The sequence below is a fragment of the Sinocyclocheilus anshuiensis genome, unplaced genomic scaffold (assembly GCF_001515605.1).
Source record: "Sinocyclocheilus anshuiensis isolate Anshui unplaced genomic scaffold, SAMN03320099.WGS_v1.1 scaffold54, whole genome shotgun sequence".
NCBI lineage: Eukaryota > Metazoa > Chordata > Actinopteri > Cypriniformes > Cyprinidae > Sinocyclocheilus > Sinocyclocheilus anshuiensis.
In genome coordinates this window covers 1147436-1159050 of record NW_015547654.1, presented here as the reverse complement: position 1 = coordinate 1159050, position 11615 = coordinate 1147436, and the positions used below count along the sequence as shown (strand labels likewise).

General features: G+C 37.0%; 1 protein-coding gene across 2 annotated transcripts in view; it reads right to left on the bottom strand.

Moving 5' to 3' along the window:
• Window positions 1–1547: 1547 nt before the first annotated feature.
• Window positions 1548–11615, bottom strand: part of znf704 (zinc finger protein 704) — a 49758-nt gene continuing 39690 nt past the window's right edge. The window contains exons 5-9 of one of the 2 annotated variants that reach the window (XM_016504340.1): window positions 9358–9458; window positions 7279–7537; window positions 6003–6113; window positions 5487–5584; window positions 1548–4339 (exon numbers count right to left, since the gene is read on the bottom strand). In XM_016504340.1, the coding sequence (XP_016359826.1) occupies window positions 4225–4339; window positions 5487–5584; window positions 6003–6113; window positions 7279–7537; window positions 9358–9458 (684 nt within the window). In that variant the 3' untranslated portion in view covers window positions 1548–4224. The remainder of the gene's footprint in view (window positions 4340–5486; window positions 5585–6002; window positions 6114–7278; window positions 7538–9357; window positions 9459–11615) is intronic. The other variant, XM_016504341.1, reaches the window with a different exon arrangement.

The window sequence follows — 11615 nt, the reverse complement described above, 5'->3', positions numbered from 1 at the left end:
ATAACAAAAAGATTTAAATGTGCAGTCTGGAATGTTCCTCTCGACTACAGCCTCTTTTTTTGCAGACTCAGTCCCGTCAACGGCCTCTACTCGTTCTTGTTGTTTGTGGCTCGACACAAACACACAAGTTATGTAAGTAGACTACTGAGTGGCCCATCTGCCATCTGGCTATAGCTGAGTGGCGGTTTGGAGTTACACAAACGATTCAGTCTACTCAAAGACAGTCAGATTGGGTCAGTCTGACATGGGATATGCACACCCACTCTAAACATCTGCACAGATCCAACACTAATACCAACCAAAGACATATGGGTATTCGATTAACATCGCACTACATTGATGCGTGGGAAAAGAGATGGCAAGACTTTTCTGCATCTTTTAAAGCGGCTAAACTAGCGTGTTAAACTCTGGAGCTGGTGAAAGTTCAGAACGGGAAGCATCTTAATCTGTTCCCTAGGATCTGTACACCGGTGTGTTAAAGTAGCTTAGACTATCGATCAAAACGGTTACACATTTTGAGTAATATAATAGCATTATTAGTTCTTGATGTTAATTACCTATACGGTATGTTCACACAGAACCAGAGAAGACTACTTAGGCTAAAGACAGCTAACACCTCGGCATCCTGCTGGATCTGAACAATAAAAGCTTTGTACTGCATTACTATGAGACATGGACCCAAGTAGGTGTTCATGAGCAGCACTAGTCCTAAATACTGTTTACCAGGTAGCTTATATAAGTATTGTAGGTACATTATAAACTGTTTAACCTGTGTACGAATTTGGCGATAAAGAAAGTAAATATTGAAAACACGCCATACTCATGTTGCAGCTTGATATGCACCATGTGTCTGTTAAATTACATGTTGTACAACAAAACAAAGGCCTGTGCACAAGAAAACTAGCACCCCTAATGAACACGAGTAATGCGCCGTGGCCTAGCTAACAAAACTGCAGCCAATATATAAGCACCATGGTGACAGGTGTGTGAAACATCATTAGAAACCAAATGCACCGTGATCTTAACTTCACATAACAGCTTATCCGAGGCAAGAGCATATTTTTAGGTAACATTTAGAAATATATTCCCACTTCCTAAAAGTCTCATTTGTAGGAAACGTGATGGAAAGAGTTTCCCCAAGTATATACTGAATGTAAACAACTGTAGACATCAGCTTGCCCTCTTACGTAAAACGCCTGTGAGATCTCTTAGACCAGTGAATCTCAACCTTTTGGCGTACCGGACCCCAGTCCAATTCAGAACCATCCTCAAGGACCCCAGAACAAAATTGACTCGTATCATTTGTGTCTTTGTGAGGACCAAATGCAGTCAAGTATAATTCAAGTTAGCTGACTTGTCCAGTATTTGGCCATATCATCAGCTATATTGGAATTTTCTTTCATGGGAACATGTCATGTCAAAATATACAAAATGTATACAAAAATTCATACTTTATACGGACCCCCTGGCCTTATGTCAAGGACCACTAGGGGTCCACGGACCCCTGGTTGAGAAACACTGTCTTAGACCATTTGGTAGCACCAGGAAGGGAATGGAGGGACAAGCAGCAGCCTCTGAGATGTTCCTCACACCAGCGGAGGGGCCAAAATATGCAACTATTAATTATTGAAACTCAACTTCATCTCTGGCATGAGATCACAAAAAGTTTCAATAAGCATTCGAGTAAAATTGGAGTGCTAGAGCCCATGGGTGCTGGTGTGCGGCTTCAGCATAGCTGTGCTTTCACAAACAGGTTGCCTCCAGTCATACGGAAAGACGCAAGGCCCTGGAGACCTTTTCCTTGCAAGATCTGTTGAATCGTGTCAACAGAAAGTGAGAAAAAGGAAAATTATAGATCAAAATGCAGAAACGGTCATGAACTCTTGGTCGTTTCTGGATTTTCTTTTTTTCTATTAAGACACTAAACCAGTGGCAGTTTTAAAGTGTTTTCTTGGAGATGTTATTTAAATGCATATTCATTTTACATGGATCTTAATTATAGATTCACATTTAAAATGCCTTTAGTTTTTTTCTGTTCGTGTAGTATCTGGCTTTATTCACACAGGCAGCAAAATTCAGATTTTATTTTATTTTTTTTGGTCAATCCATTGAGTTTTTTGTAGTCTGAATTCATGAAAAACCACATAAAACAAACCAGATCCAAACCACATCCATTTTTGGTGTGAAATTACATTAAATTAAAATCCATTTCTCACCATATCAAGTTTTTTTTTGTATTCTGAATTGCAGAAGACCACAGGAAATCTGATGTTTATGAACCAGATCCAAACCACATCCATACCAGGTCATCAGATCATATTTCTTTAATGCATCTTAGTGTGAATCAGAATCAGATTCCAAGTAGTCTACTGTACTTTTAGATGTTTATGAGTCGCTTTTAATCGCTTGTCAGGATGATGGTTATAGCATTCGTAAATAATCCATGTGGAGACATAGGATATTGACTACATTGTACAAACAAATGGATCTAATAATTGAAATCGGATTTGAAACCAAATCTGATTTATGTGCAGTGTGAACAAAGCCATTCTACCAATAAAACCAAGTGTTACGCTGGGCATAAAACATTTTGTTTGGGGGGTTTAATACTATATACCTTATCTATATACACATATCGACAGTAAGTGAAAGGGAAACAGTGTGATGAACAAAACAGATACAGACAATGAGTTGATCACAATAAGCATTGTTTGCAGGTTTATGATGAGTTAACTAGCTTGTGTTGATGTTACGTAGACGATATCATATTAGACTGTATCAGAGCCACCAAAACAGTTCCAGATTACAATTGCCAACGAGCTGCCATATTCCTTAAGAGCCAAACCAAGTGTTGACGTCTTGGGACAATTTTTCTGGTCATCCTTTGCAAAGAAGCCCATCGTGAAAACACGTCCATCCTCCTGTGACCAGTGTTCTGCTGTGTTACACGATACTGTACCAACTACAGAAGAATAACACCACCACATCTGAGTGCTTCCAGCTCCTGTGCTGGAGTAGATGTGGCATTTGCTATTTTTATTACTTCCTACTTGAACCTGTGAGGTCAGGAAAAAGGTGAGAGGTAAAGAGCTCTTCACCTTTCAGAGGTAAAATTAACCACTTTGCAGAGTTTTCTTTACTTGGGCATGTTGGTTGAACCTCTCTAGGCAACAGACTGTGGCATGAAACCACCACGGTTCATATATGGCTCTAATATGAATGCAGTTCGTTCCTGCAGATGAAGTCCGATGGGAAGGAGAGGTTGCCTGAATGGCTGGTTCTTGCGATCGCTAACTTTGATGCAAGTCTGTGCCGTTGGGTTTTAATAATTGCAGTCTTTGTACTTCATTCTGTTGAAGTCAGTTGCAAAGCAAAAAAAAAAAAAAAAAAGAAAAGAAAATGGCACGTAAAAAAAAACCTTTTTGGTAGCAAGAAGGTATTCCTGTGACAGAAAGCACTGAGTTCTTGGATGTTAATTCTAACTGCTGGTTTAGCTTTTACTGATCGCATCCCTGAAAGAAATGTCCTACTGGTGAACGCAAATATAAAACCAGAGATATAAAATCCGTCCTTCGTAGGTGCAATTGCTTGTGTCAGCATGAATGAAAGGGGGAGCTGAAAGTCCTTCTCTTCCCTTATTTTTTTTGCATCGAGGAATTTCCATTCAGGGGAGCTGTCCAGTCAACATCCCAAAACAAACCCCTGTGGTGGTACATTCTTGAGAAGATAGGGTTTTCTAGCTGTCCAACCCTTAACCTTTAGTAAAATGGGCAGGAGAAATGTGAAAATGTGCCCATGGAAAAAGAAACACTTCTCCAGTTGGGTTTTTTATAGCACTTACACAGTCTGAAAGAGAGCTTTCTTCTCTTTTAAAAAGAGCATGGACAGAGGCTGGTCTTGCCCTGACTGGTCCTTTAGGAACTGACAAGAATGTTTTTAAGCAGTATACTGAACACAAACAAAAAGATCGATCACAAGTCTTTTTTTATTTTTGCAGTGTAAAGCAACTCGCCTCAAAGGGAGAGTTGGAAATCTGCAAAGATTGGGAGTGCGTCCGTTGGTTTAGGAGGGAATGCATAAGGATTTGACCCTCAAAGTCCATGTGGGTTTAAGGTGAAGCAGGGTGGGGCTGTGGTCAGCAAGAAAGAGAAGGGACGCATTTCATTATGCTATACATGCAAAGGAAGCCCACCCTGTTTTTGTGTGTAAGCCGTCGCAGCTGTTTCAGTCAACAAATCTCTGGCAGGCTTTCTTCCAGCGGCAGGCTGTGCACCACATGTCTCTGTTTTCCATGCCGTACACCTTACGACACTTCTTTCCCTCGCCTCGTGACTTCCTACTGCACAGCGCATGACACAAAACACAAAAAACGGTTTTACTAAAAAAATTTAAACATACAAAAGTAAACATTTTATAAAAAAAATATGTACTTCCATAATTAAAATTGGATTAAATAATTTGTTATTGCTGGATCATATTGTGCCTGGAGCTCTAAATCTAAATGTAAAAATAGAAATAAATGAGCATTCATAATTAAATATACAATATCAACCAACTGCGATAAGTTTAAAAACTATCTAATATCTGATAACCAATATGGTACCTTTCAGTATCTAAATATGATCCTACAGCCTATTATAGGGCACTATGATTTCCGCGATGTTGACAACGCGGACAGAATCGTGGAATCCAATCAAAATATGGAATTTACTGTATGTTCTACTGTGTGTCTGTTCTAATGCGGAATGTCATGGAATTTCCAAAAAAATCAAAAGTAGGTCAGTACACTTAAATCAAAACGCAATACACCAAAATACTATTTAAATATGAATCCTGCACATTCTTTATAATTCTGATTATTAAAATTTAATGAAAACATTAAAATGGAATCCAGAAAATTAAATGAAAACCTAATAAAAATAACCTGGTAAAAATAAAACTGAATTTGAGAAAAAAAACATTTCATAGGGCCTTAAAAATGTAAAAAAAAAAAATAAAAAAAAAAATTTGTTAAACTTTTAAATACACTGTTGTTAATTATTGTACATTTAAATATTGTAATTTAAATTAATTATGCATGCATTTTGATTAATAAAATGTAATTTAACCATTAAAACAGAGTCTAGTAAAATTAAAATGGAAAAAACGGAGTCCTGACAAATTAAAACAGAATTTTGGGATTTCATAGGGCCCTACTATTAATACAACACCACTGGGTTTATGGACTTTTCACATGCTTCTGGCATCATACCAAGTAAGCAGAGAGCAGAACTTATTGATTGTACTTTTCCACACTACTTAAAGAGTTTATGATGTGCGACTAGATTCTGGACACTCATAAAATGTGTAAGAATGTCCCTTACAGGAGCCACACCTCTAGCTTTCATCAGGTCGAACCATTTTACACAGCCTTTGCTTTACTATGCTCATTTCTTCTGATGTGAAAGTCTTAATTTAAGACTGAAAGGAAGTGTAGTTAAGACTACCTGAGTGAGCCTGCGGCTCTGGGGGGAGAGGAGAGCACTGCAATGGTCTGAGAGCGCTGCTCCCCAAAGCCCTGCGTCCGGCTGTGAGTGGGAGAGGCCTGCAGTCAGACAGAGAGAGAGTTAACATCCCTCACACAAGGCCAAAGACATCATTCATCCATTTCCTGTCATAAAAATCTCAACGCACAATTTATAGAGACACTGAGCATAAAATTCAGTCTGTTCAGCTTGTTTTGGGAGCGTTTGTGTATTCGGTTATGTATCAGTGTTGAGATACTTGTTAGACTGACTCACATCTCACAGTTGTGTTTGCACATTTGAGTTACATGACATCACTGACATCAAATTAGAGGCCAAACTGTGGTAGATCAGTAGACGATTATGAAACACAATCGGTCAGGACTCTACTGTGTGTGTGTATAAAGGGACAGTCTATTGCAAGGCACACTGTAGTTCAGTGTGTGCATGTGTGTGATGGGCACAGGAACGTGTGTGTGTCTATGTGGGTGTACTCACAGAGGTGCCAGTAAATGTGACGGGTGGGGACTGCCAGGAGATACTGAAACTGCTGCTGGAGGGGGTGAAGCCAGTGGAGCTGGCAGAGGGGATGGTGACAGGGGCTGTGGCCTGTGGAGTGACAGTCACACTGATATACAGTAGTCTCTACGGGCCTGCGATTATGACTGGGCTGTATGTGCATATGTAATAACCACTTTGACAGCATCTAGTATTCAAAAAATAGGCTTTCCTTCATTGGTCAATTCAAAGCTATGTGACAGTTCAGTATAGGTTTTACAAACATTGTTTAACAGGGTTATTTAACAGGGTTATTATATATTTTATTAATTTCAAGCGTTGGTTTACAAATTCAGTTTTTAGTTTTAATCATGCAATTTTTAAAAAATGTAATAAGTTTTAATTTGAATTCTTTTTTAACTGTACATAGTCAAATTTATTTCAAATGTATATATTAAAAAATTGTTCTCACAAGTTTCCGTTAACAAAAATAACCTTGATCTGAGTCTTTTTTGTTCCACATGTTGAGCCATTGTCTTTGTACACTACCATTCAATTATTCAGCAAGGATGCATTAAATTTATCAAATATAATAAAGACATTTATAATGTTACAAAAGATTTCTATTTAAATTAAATGCTGTTCTTTTTAACTTCCTATTCATCAAAGACTTAAGAAAATTGTATCATGGTTTCCACAAAAAAATTAAGTAAAACAGCTGTTATGGGAATGTTTCTTGAGCAGCAAATCAGCATATATGAATGATTTCTGAAGGATCATGTGACACTGAAGACTGGAGTAATGATGCTGAAAATTCAGATTTAACATCACAGGAATAAATTATATTTTAAAATGTATTAAAATAGAAAACAATTATTTTAAAATGTAATAATATTTCACAATATTACTATTTCTTATGTATTTTGATTAAATAAATGTAGAAGACCCCAAACTTCTGAATGGTAGTGTATGTGATCCCATTAATAGGAACATAATCTTATCATAATTCTCCTCACGTGTGACCTTTTCATGCTTTATATTGTGACTGAAGGGTGTCTCTATGCACAGCTTGACCTGTTGAATCTGTCTTCATATCGAGAGGACTTTCTGATATCAAATGTCCTGCTCGCTTTCTGAAATTGCATTGAAATACTAGGTCATATCCATATTGTATTTGTCTAGTAGTTGTGTTCTGAGAGCATCAGAGTGAATCTCTGAAGTGATGTAATGTTATGTAAATGATGTGCATAGCTCATCGTGATTGGTTGGGCTGTACCTGGTAGGCATGGTCTGTGTGCACTAGGTAGAGTGCGCTGGGAGCAGAGCGGCTGAGAGGGGTGGTGGTGCTGTTCTCGCTCTTTGCTCCATTAGTGCCATCCGGCTGTCTCTGGTCCAAACCCGGCAGGGGGGACAGCACAGACGGGGACACAGGAGACAGACTGCTCAAACCGTCCGCCACAGAGTCGGTGTTCAGTTTGATCTCAGTGTAGTAGAAATCCTCCTCTCCATCACTGCACTCTGAGTCACAGTTCCTACTGAAGAGAGACAAACCAAAGAAACATTTTAATATTGACACTGTGATTTGCTTTCATTTAATGTGCACAACTATTATAACTTATTTACAGTTCTGCACGACAGTACGACAATAATACAGCACTATACTTTACTGTCATATTTTACAGTCATACAAAGGTAAATCACTATTTCAACACGATACTGAGAAAAATGACTTTTTAAATACATTTTGACTGATTTGCATATTTTAATAATTAATTTTAATTTAATATTTTAAGAATTAATAATTTAATACAATTTAATATACAACCAAACCTGCCATAGTCTGAGACTGATTTCATAACTACCATAGTAAGATTTTGTACAACATTATACTTCACATACCATAATTGGACATATCATACTTGATATGTACTTGATATGTTGAATGTTTTAACGGTCACTTAATGCATAACTGTTAGTTTCTCATGTCCTTCTACTGAACCATATTTCTGAAAGATGAGATCTTCTTAGAAATCCTCCCGGTATCTTCCAGCAGTACTGACACTTGCACAGGTTTAATTGGACTTCAGCTGAGAGAAACATAAACCTTCCTTCACAATTGTCTGGCTTTCACTGTCATTACTTTGTGCCCAGCAGTAATAGTGTAAGCGTGGTGATAATCCTGCTGGAATTAGTCTCATGTTTTGACATTGAATCAGGAGCAGGCTGCAGTCTCTTATCTCTCACTATAGGCTATCCAGAGTTCACGGTGACGGATGTCAGCCAAGAGATGGGGTAACACCATAAAAATGTGAATGGGTTTCTGTCTGATGAGAAACGTAGTTTGGAAAAAAAATTTTTTAGTAATAAATGTGAATGTTAAAGAAATCTTAAAGGGGTCATATGATGCTTTTTTTAAAGATCATTATAGCCGTTTTAAGGGGGTGTGGCAGAGTCTTAACTTTGATAAAGAATATCTCTTTGGTTTTGAGACTTTAGTCTTTGCAACTTCAGGGATCTTATCTATTCACAATCAGCTTGTAACACTCCAAAGAGAAAGGAAAACTTGAAATCGCATCATATGACCCCTTTAAGTCTTTTTTTGTATGCACATGCTGATGTATTGGGTTTATTTTGAGGTGCAAGCATGACTATAAAAATATCTCTGTGGATACACAGGGAAGTGCACTGAAAATTACAAAAATCTGCCATAATTTAACAATTTTCCCACACTTTATGGATTTAATTTTATATACTGTATATATACTACCATTCAACAGTTTCAGGTTGGTAAGATGTTTAAATATGTCTGGAAAAAAGTCTTTTGTTCACCAAGGGTGCATTTATTTGATCAAAAATACAGTAAAAACACTAATATTGTTCAATATAATTAGAATTTAAAATAACTCTTTTCTATTATATTTTAAAATGTAATTTATTCCTGTGATGCAAAGCTGAATTTTCAGCATCATTACTCCACATTTCAGTGTCACATGATTCTTCAGAAATCATTCTAATATGCTGATTTGCTGCTCAAGAAACATTTTGTATTATTGAAAACAGTTGTGCTGCTAAATATTTTTGTGGAAACCACAATATTTTGTTTTTCAGAATTATTTGAATTGATAGATCATCAGAAAAGCATTTATTTAATATTATAAATGTCTTTAGTACTTTTGATCAATTTAATCCATCTTTGCTGAAAAAATACTGACCCAAACATTTGAATGGTACTGTAACAAACACCCCTCTCATCAACCGTTTGTATTAGTTAATACACAAGGCAAAAAAATGGTTAAAATTAATTGTATTGTTAGTGAATAAGAGACATTTTTTTGTGATACCACAGGTGCCTTACCCCAGGTGGACGGTTCGAATGTGCCTTTGGATCCCGGCAGCTGTGCTCAAGACCTTCCCACAGTTCTTCCACAGACACTTGAACATCACCTTCATGGAGTTCTGTCAAGGACACAGGTGCACAGTGAGTACACTAATCCACATCAATCAGCAGACCTCTTGTCCCCAGCATTCAGACGCTCACAAAGGACTGACACGGGGGATGCAAGGGGTGCGAGCGGAGCCCAGAGCCTCAAAAGGATGCCCACCTTAGACGTCTCTCTTGCTTTATTCTGAGACTGGTAATTGGTCTGCATTGAGAGTGACACTATAGCACAGTCTTTCAAAGCTCATGTCATCTTTCACACAGTGTGTCTGCACTAATTACACAATTGTCATTTGAGAGCTGCAGCTCCCGTGTCAAAACTGCACTCGGGTTGAAAGCACAAGTGAGCATAAGTGAAGATGAAAGTCTTAATACTTCGATCTCTCGACATATGCGGTTATGCCAGTGTGGTACGTTTGTTTACCATTGTTATGACGCTAATTTAATTTTCACTAGATAGCCATTGTGTTGGTCTGGCAAACAAAGCAGCTCCTTCCCGCTTAATCGGTTCGTCATGTCCCTGGATGACAACAGCGCCACAATTCCCAGTGCTATAAACCAGCTACTAATTAATAACACAGTTCAAACTGGTTGGTGTCCTCATGTTGAAGTCAATTCTCTAGAAGGCAGCTGAAGGTCAAAGCAGAAAGCTTTGCCATTTTTCTTTTTTTAGGAAAGACCCTTTAGAAGATGCTGCCAGGAAAGACACTGAGATATGACTGATTGATGGGTTGGGAGGCAGCTAATGGTTCCACAGCAATTCCTAGAAATTATTCTAAAAGGAATGGCACTTATTCATCAACCGCGTTATTAATTATATATATATGCGATATACCGGAAGACACGAAAGTTTTTAAGCGTTTCAGTTAAAAAATTTAGTGATTTTAAGCCATTGAAATGCAATCAGCAGTGAAAGTGAATTTCACTATATGTGCACGCTGTCTGAGAGACACGTGCACGTGAAGACTGTGCTCATAGAGCACGGGAGTATTGAACTGAGTTATTTTTGCTGCTTTATAGGCCTTGATCGGTTAAATACCGATAGTACCGGTTTAGTTTAAACTGAAAGGACCGAAACGACCGTTTTCTCATGCTGAATGATAAGCAGATGAAATATCATGTGTTTAAAAAACAACACAGAGCGTGAAGAAAGTTCCTAGTCTGTTTTATTTTAGGTTCATCATCAGGCTATCTATCCAATTTGTTCTCCTTTTAAGATTGCTATTTTATACTTTATTATACAATAAGGTATATAATACATAAATAAACAAATAAATAAATTTTATACTTTATTATACAATAAGGTATATAATACATAAATAAACAAATAAATAAATAAATGTTAATGTTATGTTGCTTCCATTGTCCTCATTTTTAAGTTGCTTTGGATAAAAGCGTCTACTAAATGTAAATGTAATACACACTTGTATGTTTCAAAATGTCTTCTTTGCAAGTATAAGCACAGTAATTTAGGTCTTAAGTGAAAACAAACAGCTGAGAAAGAAAACATGTGTATTGGATCCGGGCAGCTCTTAAAGTGACAGCAGTTTAATATTCCTGCGAGTATTAAGTTATTTTTTGCTGCTTAGGCCTTGAACGGTTAAATACACACACTTGTAAGTGTCAAAATGCTTTGCAAGCATCTTCGTAAACACAGTAATTTAGGTTTTAAGTGAAAGCAAACAGCTGAGAAAGAAAACACATGTGTAACAGTGTATTGGATCCGGGCAGCTCTTAGAAGTGACAGCAGTCTAATATTCCTGCTGTCTGTCATTCATGTTAATCAAACAACAAAAGAGAGAAAATCTATCACTGTTCTTGACTAAATCACTTTTGTAACTTTAATAATAAGAAATGTATATTTAATTTACACAGTGAAGAATATGCAGTGTTTTTATACATTTGATTACTTTATAGCCTACAATGTATGTAGCATTTCTTATTTAACTGTTCTAATGTAGTTTTTTTTGTCCTATTGCTTGTAATTTTTCTTATTCTTATTTAATTGCTGACTGTTTACTTGTCTTCAGTGAGCTTGCGTTTTTGTTTGTTTGTTTTTAATTTAGGCTAGTATTAGTTTTTTTGTGATATTGACACTGGTGACAAGAATTATGAAATTTCAAAAATTTAGATATCATAAAGACCTTATTTCATGCAGAAATAACTATATTGTG